We start from the raw sequence: 18,109 nt of genomic DNA on the forward strand, positions 1-18,109 counted from the left end.
TAAATTGGTTTGGTGATTTTAATTTATACAGATAATATATTATAAAATGACATAAATATATCTATACAATGTACACAGCTTTTATATAACTCTGCAAATTTGTTGTATTTATTTTTACAAACACACATAAAAACAATACAACACACATAAACCTACTGACAAGAATGACACAAGCGTGATGCATACCAGTATGTACACACATTAAAATGCACCACAACAGGGTTACCAGGATAACAGAATAGCATCATTTAATGAGCATCACAAATCAGGGATAAAAATTTACAGCCATTTTCATCTCCATTAAAATAAAGTTATAATCACACTTCATAATAAAAATGTCTTGAAAAGAATACAAAATCATTTTACAAATTATATAATTTTAGTAATTTTTATATATATAGCGTATCAAACACTGTATCTCATATTATGAAACAATTGTACTACTTACACCATAAATAAGACCACTTGATTATATCCTCTGAATCACACATGGTAACACTTGGTAACAGTTTGAGTCATTCCAGTACAGAGTGGACCTCAAACATTTCATATACAAACTACTTCCTATCTGTTTCTCGTGGAAACTGTCAACGTCTACGTTTCAATAGTAATAAGTAATACACATCTGTAACCTGAGTATGAAATTCAACTTGTCTAGATATTACTGGAAGCATTGTTACCAATGGGCAGTGGCATTCTTGAAACAGTAAGGAACCTACGTATGTATGAGAGTTTTCTCCCCTTACTCATTTTGTTTTCATTTGCTGTTAGATCACTGGATAAAATAATCAGAAAAAAAACATGTTTTGTGTGTTATATGACCACAGGAACTACATAACCAGGACAGACTTTTAAAAATAACACTTTGTTTATGTACTTCTACAATGTTTAAGCAGTAATGCCATTTATAAAATTCCACACTGAAATTATCCTTGTCTGTCTAAATATAAAAGCTGTGCTTCAAACCTGTAGATGTCACATACCGGGTATGGACTATCTTCATATAAACCAGGCCATCAGGGGAGCCCAAAGGTGGGACAGAATTAGGTATAGATCCTTCTCACAATACAGGGGAGCCCTAGGTGGAACAAAAAGTGGGCATGGACCCTCCTCCCCATTCAATCAAGGCATCCAAAGGATCCCTGGATGGAACAAAATAGACTTTCCTCCCGGTACAACCGAAGCAATAATGACAGCCCTGGGTAGAATGGAAGCTAAGTTGCGTATACAAAGAAAATGTGGAGATCATGCATGCACAGCGCATCTACACAAGGTTGATAATGAAGACTGTCTCAGCACTAATGAATGAATGTTGCACATATTTCCACTTTTGACTGACAGCAGTGTGACATACCTGACAGTCTGATTCACATCAGGTGATTGATTACAAAGAACACTTTGGGACATTCACTCATTAAGGTCTTCTCAGAAAGTAACCATTTCAACAAATTTATTTCAATATCATCACTTCCCACTTCTTTTCACCATTTATACTGGGTGACTATCATGTCATCTTTCTGGTGACTGGTTGTAAGGTGTTAATTTAAGAGCCTCCTTTTGTTTACACAGAATGTGAACACAACTAGCGCCACCTACGGGAGTCTTTGTGTGGTACATCCTGGGAGAGCTCTCTCTGTATGAGTGCCTAGTTGTATTGACTGTCATGTGACCAGTTCAGTAAGGCATTTCCATCTGTTAATATTTTGAGAAAGACCTGTGATAAGGTTAGGCACTAGCGTTCTGATCACAGGACAATGGATTTATTCCATCCTCCTGTAAGTTTGTGGAATAATTCTTCGTTTAAGGTCTGGTTTTTGTCCTGTGATCTCATTGATAAGAATATATAGCCTCCTATGTACTCGTGAACCACTTTACAGTCAGCATTTAAACATGCAAAAGTTAGCCGCTCTCCCTCAAAGTCCAGAAACACCTGTTTTACTTCCCAGTTGACGTGCCAGTTTTTCAGTGTGTTGTAGCGCCAGGTCTTCAATGAGTCTCCAGATGAAACATCCATCCTGATGATCCTATTGTAAGCTACACCAAGCAACTCCTGTAAGACAACATGGACTCATGAATTTTCAGACAAACTTGATCTTGTGCAAGCTTCCTAACAGATAGAGATTAAGCACATACACATGATATACATTTGTATAATTATGAACTCTTGATACATTAAAATTAATATTTCATTGATTCTGAAGTCATAATTCATGCCTCCAACAATTAAAATATACAAACAAGATATGAGTAAAATTAAAACTTTATAAACCAAGCTATCTTAAATGTTCTGAATAAGTTCATCTCATATACTCAAGATTGTTAAGTGTATGTGTGATATGCATACCCGTAGTAGGTATCACATCCAAATATAGGTGCAATTATCTGATTGGCAGAAAAAGTACAAAGAAGACATGTCCACATTTAAAACTTTGGGGACAGCTGACTAGGTTGAAAAAAAAAAAATTGGCATATTATGACGTAGACACTCAAGTCTTCAAGGGACCTATGTACATCTGTATAATCATTATACTTGATACACTGGCAGACTTTCGTAGTTTTTTCTGGTTTGCTATGATCTTTCTCAGAAAAAAACTTGTTTATTCAATGCTCTTTCTACTGTGGACGTGACCTTTGGTACACCTGGAAAAATGTGGTTTTGTACATACATTAACAATAATTCAAGATTAATGAGTGAAAGCTTGTAAATTCTATCTACAATAGGTGACCCAGTGGTGTGTAGGAGTGTTGATATTGAGTTTTTACTAAGGAAGTCTATGGGAAATCAACCCTGGTACACTCATGATGTTCATAAATTGTAGTAGAATTTCAAATGGGAAAACACTTGATTTCCCTTCCTCCTTTGACTTGAACTGATGGTGTATTTACCTCTTTCTTGGCACCTTTCTGTTTGATGATGAAGTAGGTTACACCAAAGTCTGGTAGGGCCTGCCATGCCTTGATGAAGGCCATCTTAGCATCAATTAAATTCAGGTTCTGCACATTAGCATGGGCCTCCAAGATTCTCTGTTGTAGCTGTAAAGTATATAATCAGATTGTAAACAACAGGTCTCTAACACAGAAAACAAGACATGTTCACAGTAACACCAGACTGTTAACAACACATCTGTAAAGCAACATACCCAGACTACTAACACAACAAAAACATGTAACACCAGACTGTAAACAACACATCTCCAACATAACAACATGGTTCACCGACTATAAACTATGTTTCTAACACGACAACCTGTAACGGAAAAAATAATTTAAACAAAAATCCAAAGGGGACAGGTATACATAAAGGCATAAGAAGTGTTCATCATAAACAGGTTGTCCTGTTACCACATTGATCACAACTGTTTTCAAATCAACACCGACCTGTTTAGACTTGATTTTCTTGTAGAAGCGTGGAGCCACGAAGTCCTCAGAGTTGATGTCCACCTGTATTGTAGGGGATGTACCTGGCTGTGACGACAAGTGCTGGCGACTCAGCATCGTCTTCAGACTCTGAACTTCTGTCTCATAGGAGCTATCAGCCATCGTCTTGCCTTGAGAGGCTAGTTTACATGCTGCCATCCATTTACAGTATTGCTCTTCCTGGAAACGTAGAAACAACTAATATTTACAAGGGTCAGTTGGAAACACAGAAACAACATAATATGTATTTTATAGGGGCCATTTATTGTTGGCAGAAAAAAAATACTATCAAAAGATATACATGACCAAACATGGTGTTCCGGAAACCCAAACAACTAACATGCATGGGTGGCCTGTAAATAGTTTTCCATACAGTTTGAACAAATTTGGTTAATGAGTTAGCCCATACACAGCATGAAATATCAGCCCATGATGGAGGGAGTTAATCTTAAAATAATTTGAATAGGATCACAAACTTCTTGCAACAATTGTTTATAGGGATTTCTGGCATGGCTTGATACATAAATATTTTCTAACATACCATATCAAACCTGAGCCAGACTTCCGACATCCCATCAGATTCTGGTACGAACAATTTCATGCCATACTTTCTTGAAGATATATTCAAATCTGGATGGCTTTCACACCCTGAAATTTGAATTCAATAAATGTTACCTTCATACAAAAAAATGTCAATATATATTAAAAAGCATAATAAAAGAATAATGACAAACTTCTAAGTATATGAAAGAAGACTGATATTTTCAAATCAGAGGAAGAATCAATTTGTGACAATTCCGTCCAATACAATGGTGTCAAAACATCATCCTGTTCTTTTACACATTTTCTATACTAACCGTACAGAAATTGGTATTTAACTGTAGGAAATTTTCACAGCAATAACTTTGGCACTTTTTGCCCTAATAATTTATATATGGCGAAATTGAAACTTGGCAAATATGGATTTTATTGGTGAATGTTTCCGAGCAGTATTTATTTATTTTATTTGTAAATTATAATGAGGACCTGTGGTTTGTACCTTTTGTGTTGATTCTCATGAAAGGTGCACCTTGGGACTCGTCCTTGCTCTTGTAAAATGCTATATGTGTGTCCTTGAATGTACACCATGCTCTGCTGTAGCTCTTCCGAAGTAATATTTTCTTAGGTCTACAACAGTGAAAATAAAAGAACTCATATTAATAGTTTAAAAAGTACATTTTTCCTGTGTTTTAGGAATTATATAGTAGTGACTGGATTCAGGAAGAACTTCAAATATGATTTATTTACAACATATTTCCTGCATCCTTTAAGTACTGTAAAAAAAATCTGTTTTGTAACTTTCTCAGAGCTTCAAAATCATATGAACAAGTGAATATTCCAATTTTTTTTCATACAGCACTGTATAGCTGTTTTATTTTTTGTTCTGATAAATACATCAGACTAATTTTTGACCATGGAAAATTAAAGTATAACATGTATACAATTTACAATACCATGTATAATTTGAAATGGAGATGTATCTATACATAAAACAGTAATAACAGTAATTAAACAGTAATAATTAATAATAATAATAATTCGAGGTTCTTATATACCGCTTTATCACAACCTAGTTCATAGGTTGTCTCAAAGTGGTTCACAAATTATTATCCGTGGTTATAGGGCCTTTGCAACCAGCCAATACATTTCTCAACTCCCTGGAGAGCATACAGCCGGTGTTGCCATTTTGGTGCTCACAACTAGCATTCAACAATTCTAGCACTGCCCAACCACATTCTTATTTACAGCTGAGTAGACTGGAACAAGAGGAGTAAAGTATCTTGCTCAAAGATACAACACAGTGCCGTGACTCGAACCTGCAACCCTTCGGTCACGAGCCCATTGCCATACTACTACTACACTACCGCGTCTCCTAATCTGTGACTTGTGTTGAAAAATCTTTGTTAAATGTATGTTCATTGAAGTTTTTCATACTTAAGGAACTTGATCTCGTCACTGAGTTCTGGAATCGCAGTGATATCCCCTGGTGATGACAACATGGACCCTTCCAATGACTCCTCTAGGTTTGTGAGGTCAGCATCTATGTCGTCTGTGTCCAGTGAGTGACCACCATTGTCCATCATGGAGTCATTGGGCTGTGGTTGACTTGCCTGTGTCTGGATCTGCAGCTGTAGTACATATTCAAACAACTATTATAATAGTTATCTGTAGAAATATGGCAGGTATGTTTTGTTTTGCAGCCAGGAGTCACAAAGAAGTTGGAGTTACTTCCCTTATATTGGCAGACTTCACCCTTTATTTTTTCCACGGATGTGGTACACTGTAGATAAAATACATAAAATACAAAAGGCACATATAACATTATTGCTGTAAATTGGGAAGATTTGCTTCCTTCCAAAAACCATGTTGTGCCAGAAGATGTATGGTAACACACATTCTACCAAAAACAATTTGTAATCATCATCTGTTGTACCCAGCACCTAACAGATTTTGTGTCTACAAAGAATTTTTATTTCAATTTCCAGGGTAAACAAACCACATGTTGTGACCAGACATGGGTTATTTACAAACTTCAGTATACCACTTGCCTCTTACAGACATTAAAATCTGTTTTCCATGGCAGCCTCTGACAGGCGTTTAAATGTGTTACCATGGTAACTAAAGTTATATAGCCATGGTGATGTACCTGTAGAGCAGCAAACATCATCATCTCCTCCTCTGTACAGTCCACTTCCTCTGACAAGATATTCCACTTGGCCTGCTCAAAGATCTGGTTTACCCTGACAGCATCATACTGCAATTAACAAAGGTCAAGGTCAGAAGATCCTATACAGCTTCTACATATAGTACAGGTCAGGTCACATTACTTTTGATGTCTTACATTCCCCCCTAAAATCTGAAAACACTGGACAAGTTAAATCTAGTTTAAAGACTGTATGTGCTGGCACTGATATGAAATTCCTTCTATGATTGATAATGTGTACAAATCTGTTTAAGTCAGAACTAGTTAAGCACACGAATATATGCCACGTAGAAGCCACCCTGTTTGTTAGGATGGAAAGGCATTGGTGCATCTAGGTTGATCTGGCTACACATGAAGTTATGAAATTGTGTGGGAGTAGAGAAGAGGTTGTATGTATTATTGGTTATGGCACCTGAAAAGATCAGTGGGGGAGAGGAAAGATTAACCTTCACTCTGTGTGTGGTGGCAAGGTTGTCGTTACAGCTTTAACTTAATGCAAACCAAAAGTTTCTTGATCTTAGTATCTACTGATACACAAATGTAATTAAATTCTGAGCAATTTTATTTCCCTAGATTATATCTAATGAGAAGGCAGTTCCAGAAAACTAATAGGTTGCTCGGAAAAAGTTTCTTAATTATATGGGTTGTATCTTTATGAAATTCATCCTCAGCTGGAAATGTAGACGTCAGAAATATAACTGATAACAGAATACTCCCACTCCTTGTCAATGTTCTAACATCAGTTACTTAAAAGCATTAAGTTGGCCCACCAGAACATCACAGGAGCTACACTGCACTCATCAAAGGAGAAGATGGAGGTAGAACTACACATGGCTTTGATGGGGCATGCTATCTCATTTGGAAAAAATATCAATGATTGAGATGGGATGAAGAGGACATGATGTCAAAGTGAATGGAGGTATACTTCAGACATGCAGTGGATTTGGGGTTGTTGTTGGTTGTTTGGGTAGTGTGTGAGTGTGTGTGTGTGTTTGTGCCGGGGGTGGGAGAGTGAAGAATATCACTACTACACTATCAGACGAGTTTCTCTACCAACAGATTACATGGTGTCATTATATCACAGCGGAGTCAGGCGAGTGGTTATATTTTAAAGAAATTAAATTAAGCCTGTTCCTTAACTAAAAATACCTTCTCACAAGCCAACATCCACAGACTCCACAAATACAGACATTCTCTAACAAAATGTATCAAAATAAGATACAGCACACTTTCTGGCTAAATTGGGCCTTCCTCATTTAAGGCCTATGTCTGTTTCACCTTCTTTACTGAAATCTAGGTCGTCTATATGGTGTTCTTTACCATAATTAAGACTGATTTAAGGTCTATCTCAGTTTGACATACTGTAATATAATCTAGGTCGTCTTTAAAGTGTTAGTTACACTAATTGAAACTTACTTAAAATAACATTAAGAGTAAAGACTGGTACTACAAATGTATAGATGTGTAGGCTCTTATTACTTTCTGATGAAGCAGGTCATCCCTCCAAAGCCTTGTTAAAGGTTTCTTTCTGTTTTGACCCTGAATTACTGAATGTCCACAGCATCATATTTCACACATGGATGACAATAGTGTATCGCTAATCTAGCTGGAATCTACCTTAAGTACAACACCATACCCAAGGGCTTTCCTGGCTATTTGGAAGTGAGGTTGAAATGTGCTCAGTAAGCCAGAAGGAGAGCCCTCAGAATGTTCATCACTTTATTTGTATCACTTTTGATCCTCATGGGCTAAGGAGGAGGCTATCATCACAATTTGCTTGAAATTTGAAACCTGCCCAACGTTTGGAAAGTGATTTGTTTCAATCGAATCAGCCAATTTGACCCTTTTGACCCGTACCCCTCAGTCCCTTTATTCGAATAGATTTTGATCCCCACAGTCTAAGAATGCTACCACCGAACCTATCAAGTATTTTGAATAGAAATGTAATTGAATGCTATCATCCAATAGGAACTGACCTCTCAGCCCCAGTTAGGCTAGCCCTGGTATTTGTGTGACTTCTGATCATGATCTCCATGGACTCATAATATTCATAATAACAAAATATTTTGAACTCTGCTACATAGTCACTAGCAAAATTTGATGGACAGCAGACCACGCATGTGAGTCTTAACTTTATTGCAGGACAAAGCTACAACGTATCAACTCACTGAGGTACTTCATTGCCAATTACACATGACTATATAGCAGATCTACTATTCCATTACATTAGTAAAATATCCAATTGCTTATATTATATGTATATGAGTGATTGAATATGCAAAAACAACCTGTGTTGTGCACTATCAACCAAGTGAAGTTTCACTTTCAAATCAATTTCAAAATTGGAATGGACTTCAAAGTTTCATTATTCAGAAATTTTAACTTGATTCAACATGTTTATTCATGTACATCACACTTAACACCATTTCAAAAGAGCTTTAACTTTGTAATGTATAATGAATGTTTGAAGTTAACAAATTAAACTAAAAACCTGCTTTGTCTATGAACTTTAATACCCTTATAAATGTATGAGCAGCAGAATGTATTCAATGTTTCAATAGAGCTTAAGTTGCACACACTAACATAAATGATTATATGGTGGTGGTGGGGAGTTGAATTTCAGGAATTGAACACACACAAATTGTGTGCTGGTCAGAAATATGATGCCAACTAAACATGTAAGGCTTGCTACATTGTAGGATTAAAGTGGAAAGTATACCATATGCTGAAATGTCATCTTTATAACAGAAGATTTACCTTACCATACACTGAAGCCTAATTCAAAACTGGTATCCCCAAGCATACAATATGAAGGTTTCAAGTTGTAAATTCAATTGTTCATAATTCAAAAGCTATTTGAAACCAGGGCAAATCTTTGTAAAAATATATTCCACTTAAAACTAACTACATTCCGGATATAACCCGACTCAAGTGATTCTCAAGTTGTGTGTCGGTTGTAGAGGTATATGAAAACAACAACATAAGTATACATCCCTCTGTTCACCTACGTGTACTTACAGTACATCACCCCATAACACTGTAGTACTAGGTTACTTTATACGACCATCATTAATTTCTGTAGTACTGGCTATGTTACACTGTAGTACTAGGTTACTGTATACGACCACCATTAATTTCTGTAGTACTGGTCTATGTTACACTGTAGTACTAGGTTACTGTTTACGACCATCATTAATTTCTGTAGTACTGGTCTATGTTACAGCTTTCCATAACTGTTTTTACACCATTTTATACCACTAATTTTTACAGTGTACTTTATATAAAGCTTGGCTCACATCAACCATACACAAGATACAACAAGTGTTTAAACTACCCACTTTGGAATTTAGATAACTGATACCCCGTCTAAACTGACGCATAAAAAATGCAGAAACAGGAAAAAGTTGGACAAATCCCTGTTTACGTTTCTATGTAAATTGAACCTTTGTAATCAGAACGCTTGTCTGTTTTTTACCAGTAAGTTTGGTCCATGTTTAGGTCAGAATGGTTTTACTGTATGCATGTACTTAAACTTGTATTTGACCTGTTATCATAAATTAAATATATAACTTACACTATTTAGATTAGCTTGTATTCTTGAGGACTAGTAATATGTTGGAAACAGCTGGAAGTATTGAGGCTTCTTTTCAGGTATCTATAACAGTTATTGACAGTTATATGTACTGTTTATAATGCATTATGGGCAACTATCGCCTGCTGCCTCTAATTATACATCAGTGTATATACCTGAGGTGCATGCATGCATGTCCTACTCTCCCCTGACCCCTGACCTCAATCTGGCACACGTTTGGCTCAGCTCCAACCTCTGCAGCCCCAGTCAAAACTCCTATTGGTATATGTGTTACTATGGCAGTGTAAATGGTGCTAAGTTTTATAGTTAGCTTCATGTATAATGCATCACAAGTTTAAGACTTGTTACCATTAACTCCATTAGCTCAAACTTTGGCTGTAAATAAATAATACAACACAACTATTTTGAAATCTATTTCAGGTTACTGTTAAAAGCTTACAACATTGTTTTTGTAAAATTGAATTATTCCCTTCATTTGAAATTATTTTACCAGTGTCTGGTGGAACCGTCTTGACGACCTCGAGCTCACTGTCATATACATATAAAATACACAACTGTTTTGGCTATAACTGTATTTATCTCGATTACATCCTACGCCTAAGTTATACCTCTGTATGACCTCTGTGTGTATCCTGGTGGCATCTTCCACAAGCACTGGGTTTTAATGAGTAATGTACATTAGGTAATTTGGTTAATGAATTCCATCCTTTCCGCCAGTCTACAGCTAATGGATGTCTTGTCATGTCTAGCTTTTTTTCACTTTCATAGCTACCTTGGGGAATAGCACATTTAGAACAAAACATTCTACGACTCAAGATTTGTGGTAGGAATTGAATTAGCTTAAACAGAAAAAAAGCTTACAGTCACCGTTACAAGTCGAAGGAGTGATTCAACAGGATGTTACATCCACAATAAATGATGAAAGAAATCACCTTAACATATACATCCTAACATCCTAGGCTCCCCTATAAGCTTAAAAGGACATCTAAGTACCGTTAATCAATCAATCAATTTTACACACATACAGCTAGCTACACACGATGTGCACAGACTTGAAAAAGCTGCACAACATCACTGGGGCGACCCACTGCAGTTTATTTCCTTATGATGGGTGGTGAAGTACTTCTCCCTATTAAGTCTGAGTTACATCTTACAGGCAGAATCTATCTGTCAAGGCATTATCCAACAGGAAGTCAACAATATGTGGACCTCTACTCCATGATAACAGGGTTGATACCAGTAAACTGTATTCCTTTATTACAAAACCATTTTTGTTCATTTTCCATGATCTATTTATCACGACAGAGCCACACTAGCCATAACACTAAGATACGTTGCTATTACAGCAAGAGTGTGACAAGATAACTCTTCCAATATATTTTACCTGGTTTTTATTGTATGTATTATCTACACATCATATTTATGGGTCTTTATTTCATATCCTAAGGTGTATTTACTTTTCCTATAACCCTCAGAGCTAATGATGGGTATGATGTCCTGATGCCTGGCCCTACCACTTGTAGCCCGTTAGATAACTATCTTGGCCTGGGGGTCATGGGGGACACATGCCTGTATAATTTAGCCTTGTACCAAACCAAGGGCTGCTGACTCCATTAGTGGCACCAGTTATAGACCACTGCTTTTCATGTTTTTAAGGTGTAACATCACCATGAAATTATCATTTGGTGGTACATTGTAACCACATTTTAGTACTTTGTGGTTCACCGACAACATAACACTAAAAGCTTACCATTATATAATATAGATTGTATAACTACCTCCAACACTCCAAGTCATCGCAGATCTATATTAATGGTATTTTACTTGGAAACCAATTATAAATAGTCTATTGATCCCCAATAAAAAGCAAATATCTCTATTTAAAGGATAAATATAATTTTGAAGTGCCACCTCTCTGTCACGGCCACCTCCCCCTCACTGACCAGGTAAGGCCCCAGCTCTGTACACAGTAATTAACTACCTGTGTACCAATGTGATTTATTGATAAAAGCCAGGTATCATATAATTACATCACAATATCTGATATCCCTACATGCCAGACTCTAATGGCAGTTTAATGCAGTGCGTAACTGGATGTTGCAGGACCACAGCACAATGAACACTATTACATTGAAGCATTCTTATCACACAATAAATCTTAATCATATGCATCTCATTTACATATGTGAACGGCTATCTGTGATGCCTGTTTACGGCTTTCTACATTTACCTAGTGGCATAACACAGAATTAAAATTCCTAGTAACATCAGGGTATACCTTAGCATCATAACACTGTTATATTCAAAGCATACCTTGAATTCATAACATGGTTATATATTTAACACACTTGAATTCAGCACACTGTCTGTTATACGAGGGTGCACTTAGGCATCATATAACAACCTGTTATGTTTTACTTAGGCATCATAGAACAACCTGTTATGTTTTACTTTGGCATCATATAACAACCTGTTATGTTTTACTTAGGCATCATAACTTGACCTGTTATAGTTACAGCGTACCGTGGTATCACAACACTGTAATGTACCTTGGCATTATCACACATGCCTGTTATGTTAACTTGTACTTTGGCATAGGATTGCATGCATCTGTAATAGACTGCATGCTTTTATAACAGGTTAGTTAAATTCACTGATCACCTGAATGTGGACATTAGCCAATGCATTACTTTGATAGTCATGTACCATAGTCACTGAAATCCATGTTCATTAGCCAATTATATATATGTCACTTCCTTGAAGAAAATCATGCATTTTATCCTTAAAGCCACTATTTTCTTTCATTGATATATTATAATCAATGTCCTCTCTTGACATCAGCATTATAGCTGTTGTTCCCCCCCTAAACATCAACATTATAGCTGATGTCCCCCTCCCTAAACATCAACATTATAGCTGATGTCCTCCCCCCTAAACATCAACATTATAGCTGATGTCCCACCTAAACATCAACATTATAGCTGATGTCCTCCCCCCTAATCATCAACATTATAGCTGATGTCCTCCCCCCTAGTCATCAACATTATAGCTGATGTCCTCCCCCCTAAACATCAACCTTATAGCTGATGTCCCACCTAAACATCAACATTATATCTTATGTCCTCCCCCCTAATCATCAACATTATAGCTGATGTCCTCCCCCCTAATCATCAACATTATAGCTGATGTCCCCCCCCCTAATCATCAACATTATAGCTGATGTCCTCCCCCCTAAACATCAACCTTATAGCTGATGTCCCACCTAAACATCAACATTATATCTTATGTCCTCCCCCCTAATCATCAACATTATAGTTGATGTCCTCCCTAAACATCAACATTATAGCAACTGTCCTCCCTAAACATCACCATTATAGTGACTGTCCTATCTTGACATTGAAATGTTTGAGACATTATATAGCCTCCTTGTCCATCAACATACTGATATTAAACATCAGACAATGATGTCTTCTGATATTACATGTGGCGATGTCGTTCCCCTAACATCAACATCATAGTAAATGTCGTTATTGACATTATAGGAAATGGTCTCTCCTCTGACATTGACATTTAACATTAGACAATTGCTTGGTCTTTCTTTAACATTGTAACAAATGTCCTCCATGACATTAACAATACAGCACTGTCCTCTCTTGACATTAACATGCGAGCCGTCGTTCTATTCTGATGTAAACATTGTAATGAACGTCATCCATGTGCATATGTAAATATAATACAATCAAGGAAGACATGAATCTTTGTGTGTGTGTGTGATTTGTGTAAATCTCAAGCCTTCACACTCGAGATTGCAGAGGGGGACGGCTGGGATCGGACATCAAGTACTTGCACCATTGTAGTGTAATTACGTATATAGCTGTCTCCACAAGCTATAAACTCCGAGTCTCATTTGCTCTCAGTCAATTTCTGCAGCTATTGGCAGTAAGCCAGAGAAACTCTACCTACACATGTCAAAACTTTCCACTGGTGTCTGACAAATGAAGGGTGCCTGTAGGACCTAGTCATGGTTAGGGGATCGGTTCTGGCTTGTTACAATATTGGCAGGAAATCATTGGGGTAGTTTGATACGTACAGATGAAGTATATCATGTATTTCTAATGATGCCAATTTCACTATACAGTAATCAATGCTTTATGACCAAAAAACTTATATATAATAAAGTCTACTTGATTTTTTGGTCATAAAGCTTAGTAAATCTTTTATTTTTTATTTTTTATACATAAATGTTTTTGGCAGTTGAACTACATGAATTTGATTAGGATATTGAATGCTTTCCTTGTGATTTAATGCTGAGGTATGTACAAAAGTCACGATTAAATACAGTAACATTGCCAAAAAGCTATAACTAGACATTTGAACACATCAGGGTTAAACTCAGAAAGTTGACACATTGTTTGCATTAGCTCTGCCTCTCACTGTTGGCAGACAAGATGAGTATAATGTAAGACAGGCTAGACAGAACACAAATCAAACGGTCTAGTAGGCGGGGCACTTTCCTCAAGCATTGGAAGTATTTATTATTCCAGCGTGGACCTATTGTAACACATACCTTACCCTGACTGTATGTGTTGTGCATTCAAAGATATTTGGAGGCACATTACAGGAATACCAGGAACCACTTGTCAGAGGGTTTACCACTGGATGACTAGCCAGGAAACTCTTTCACTGTTTTTTGTACTGACAAGTAACCAGGAACTCTTGTATAGTCTCTTGTACCATATGTAACCAGAAACCACCTGTCAGAGGTACTAACTAGATGTCTAACCAGAGACCACTTGTACAACTCTTTTACTCGTATGTGACAAAGAACCATTTGTATTGGGATGACTAGCCAGGAAACTCTTTCACTGTTTTTTGTACTGACAAGTAACCAGTATCTCTTGTATAGTCTCTTGTACCATATGTAACCAGAAACCACCTGTCAGAGGTACTAACTAGATGTATAACCAGAAACCACCTGTCAGAGGTACTAACTAGATGTCTAATCAGAAACCCCTGTCAGAGGTACTAACTAGATGTCTAACCAGAGACCACTTGTACAACTCTTTTACTCGTATGTGACAAAGAACCATTTGTATTGGGATGACTAGCCAGGAAACTCTTTCACTGTTTTTTGTACTGACAAGTAACCAGTATCTCTTGTATAGTCTCTTGTACCATATGTAACCAGAAACCACCTGTCAGAGGTACTAACTAGATGTCTAACTAGAAACCACCTGTCGGAGGTACTAACTAGATGTCTAACCAGAAACCACTTGTACAACTCTTTTACTCGTATACTGGATGACTAGCCAGGAAACTCTTTCACTGTTTTTTGTACTGACAAGTAACCAGGAACTCTTGTATAGTCTCTTGTACCATATCTAACCAGAAACCACCTGTCAGAGGTACTAACTAGATGTATAACCAGAAACCACCTGTCAGAGGTACTAACTAGATGTCTAATCAGAAACCCCTGTCAGAGGTACTAACTAGATGTCTAACCAGAAGCCTCCTGTCAGAGGTACTAACTAGATGTCTAACCAGAGACCACTTGTACAACTCTTTTACTCGTATGTGACAAAGAACCATTTGTATTGGGATGACTAGCCAGGAAACTCTTTCACTGTTTTTTGTACTGACAAGTAACCAGGAACTCTTGTATAGTCTCTTGTACCATATGTAACCAGAAACCACCTGTCAGAGGTACTAACTAGATGTCTAACCAGAAACCCCATGTCAGAGGTACTAACTAGATGTCTAACCAGAAAGCCCCTGTCAGAGGTACTAACTAGATGTCTAACCAGAAACCACTTGTACAACTCTTTTACTCGTATGTGACAAAGAACCATTTGTATTGTACTCGTATCCAACAAGGAATCATTTGTTAATGTTCTACACTGTAGCAAGCATGCCATCCTTTCACAGGAGGTGTCCTGACCTATCCACCATTTCTAAATGTTTTAAAATGTTTTTGAAAATTTTGATTGTAAATTAATTTCAGCTGTTCGCCCACTGGCTTAGGAGTATTGACACTGCTGAGAGTACACTGCATTTGGGATGAAGACAAACCTCTTGTAAGGTCTGTTGTAATCACAAGTAGCCAGAAGTCACATATACATTTAGTTGTATGTACTTAGTGTTCACCGATGTAGGGTCTGTAGTATGATGTTCCTATAATACCCCTTCACTCGTCCTAAGTTGTTTCATTGTTGATAACTACAAGAAACACACTTTGAATTTTCATCTTGCAACCAACCCATGACAAAACTTGTCAAGTTGTGCTATGTGTTGATTTTCCCAAAAAGTAACTATCTTAATATATACTTTCAGCCCTGAATATATATTTGATTTTCTCCACTCTTGATAAATCATTATTAAACTGACTGGAACCTAGCACTGATGCGACCTTGACAAAAACTGTTAATAAGATTTCCTGATCAAGGAAAATGTTCTAAAAGACCAACATCCTCAAACCAATCCTGACTGATAATTGTTCATAACATACAAGGCCTAATGTAAACCAGTTGATAAAACTTATCTTGATAATATTCATATCACCACCCAGGCACACTGATGCAGCAAAGTAACATCACATGTGGCCCAATACTTCAAACAGCAGGTGAAGCACCTGCAAAATGTAGGTCAGTCGACCAGTCTTTAGACATCAACTGGGTATGAATGAAGATGTTTCAGTAGTAAAACATTTTATCTTGAGTCAGTCATGTTTTGTAGATAGTTATCCTTCTACTACAGTCCATTCATACAAAATGACCCTTAGTAAATTAGTATCAGCCTGGATCTAAGCAAATGATTCACTGCTTCTGTTTGACCTTCACTGACCTCTGTGAGTGGCTGCTGTGGGATGACCTTCGGTGACCCCTAACAACCTTATCAGCTATACCTACACATCCATCTGCTACTGTTTCCCTTTATAGAACACTTGAGGATGATTTTGGATTTTCATGTTTAACTGACCTAGTGTCGACATGGTACACCTGAGACCTCCAAGGCCAAGACAAACAATCACTTTTTCCATAATGACCTACTCCGACCAGACACTCACCAGTAAAAGCTTGCTTGTAATTTTACTTCTTTGGTCATACAACAAAACCATCAGCATGACCAGATTTAATAATTCTTTAAAATGTGTTGTAACACTGAGACTGTTGCTGGCTGGAGGTTGTAAGTTGCAGAAGAGTTGGTTTGTGTAAATACTTATGAAGTTTTCTTGTACTTACTTTTTGGTTTAAGTCATAAAAAGAAAAGAACTTGTATTTGAGGAGGACAAAATCATTGTCCCGGATGCCCTGCTCCATCAGAGATTTAGAGGAATCCAGCCACCTGTAACACACAAAATACTCTATATTGTTTACTTAATAATACTTGATACCAAAGTCAGCATTCACTTCCTCATTATTTAACTTTTTGTATGGCTTTTTCTTAAGTAAACATTTACTCTTTCAGTTGTAGTCAGAAGGAGATATACCTGCAGAAATTTGAAGAAAATTTTGACATTTTCAAATAGGGTGAAACCTCAGATTAAATGAATGAGAACGTTTTGTTCATAATAAAAGACTTATTCATAAATCAACCAACTTTTATTAAGTTAAGACACAGCAGAATCTGAGAAGGTTGTAAAGAATATTTATTATTTACATTCCTGTATGATAATGTATTCCTTTGTACCTTTGCACTAGGTTACAGACTGTTAAAGGAACCAGACCTATACAGGGTAGGACATGAGGAGACAATGGTGCAATGTGGTCATCCGGGTCATATGGCTGCCAGCTGGGCACCAACATACCAGACAGTCTACTCATTCTATATCTTCCTAATCCTGACATGTTCAAATGTTGGTCTCATTAGCTTATCAAACAAACTTGGACCTAAATACCCTGTAATACATATAATCAACCCCGTCTACAGCTGGGTACAATCAGTGTGCAGCAGTAGACGCATACAATCACCCATCTGGTAGACACACAACGTATATCTACACAGTTTTCAGGAGCCTCCCAATCTCCCCGACTCTGCTATCTATCCCTCCAGCCTCATCTTATGCACATATTTCATTTTTTATGTTCTGGGGGGGGGAAAACATCTGCATATTCTCATTAAACTCCAATGTAATTACTGTGTAAATGATTCATTTTCACTTGGGAGAAATTTCGCAGAAAAAAGAAAGGGTAATAAAAATAGCAATGAACACAAAACATAAAAAAAATCCTGAACTCATTTTGGAAGTTTGGCTATCAGCACAAGGATGTAATAGGGATGCTGTATATATCAATGTGGATATCTTATCTGGAGGCTACATCCTGACACATAGCGCCTCTACCCTACCCTGGTTTACTACA

At 37.0% G+C, this 18,109-nt stretch overlaps 1 protein-coding gene across 2 annotated transcripts in view; it reads right to left on the reverse strand.

Moving 5' to 3' along the window:
- The window catches only part of LOC110455535 (fermitin family homolog 2-like), a 40,500-nt gene continuing 22,391 nt past the window's right edge, over nucleotides 1–18,109 (reverse strand). For both annotated transcript variants that reach the window (XM_021505718.1, XM_021505719.1), the window contains exons 6-13: nucleotides 16,991–17,093; nucleotides 6,104–6,211; nucleotides 5,392–5,585; nucleotides 4,457–4,584; nucleotides 3,959–4,065; nucleotides 3,379–3,597; nucleotides 2,887–3,033; nucleotides 1–2,050 (exon numbers count right to left, since the gene is read on the reverse strand). In XM_021505718.1, the coding sequence (XP_021361393.1) occupies nucleotides 1,745–2,050; nucleotides 2,887–3,033; nucleotides 3,379–3,597; nucleotides 3,959–4,065; nucleotides 4,457–4,584; nucleotides 5,392–5,585; nucleotides 6,104–6,211; nucleotides 16,991–17,093 (1,312 nt within the window). In that variant the 3' untranslated portion in view covers nucleotides 1–1,744. The remainder of the gene's footprint in view (nucleotides 2,051–2,886; nucleotides 3,034–3,378; nucleotides 3,598–3,958; nucleotides 4,066–4,456; nucleotides 4,585–5,391; nucleotides 5,586–6,103; nucleotides 6,212–16,990; nucleotides 17,094–18,109) is intronic.

This window comes from Mizuhopecten yessoensis, unplaced genomic scaffold (genome assembly GCF_002113885.1).
Source record: "Mizuhopecten yessoensis strain PY_sf001 unplaced genomic scaffold, ASM211388v2 scaffold8261, whole genome shotgun sequence".
Lineage (NCBI taxonomy): Eukaryota > Metazoa > Mollusca > Bivalvia > Pectinida > Pectinidae > Mizuhopecten > Mizuhopecten yessoensis.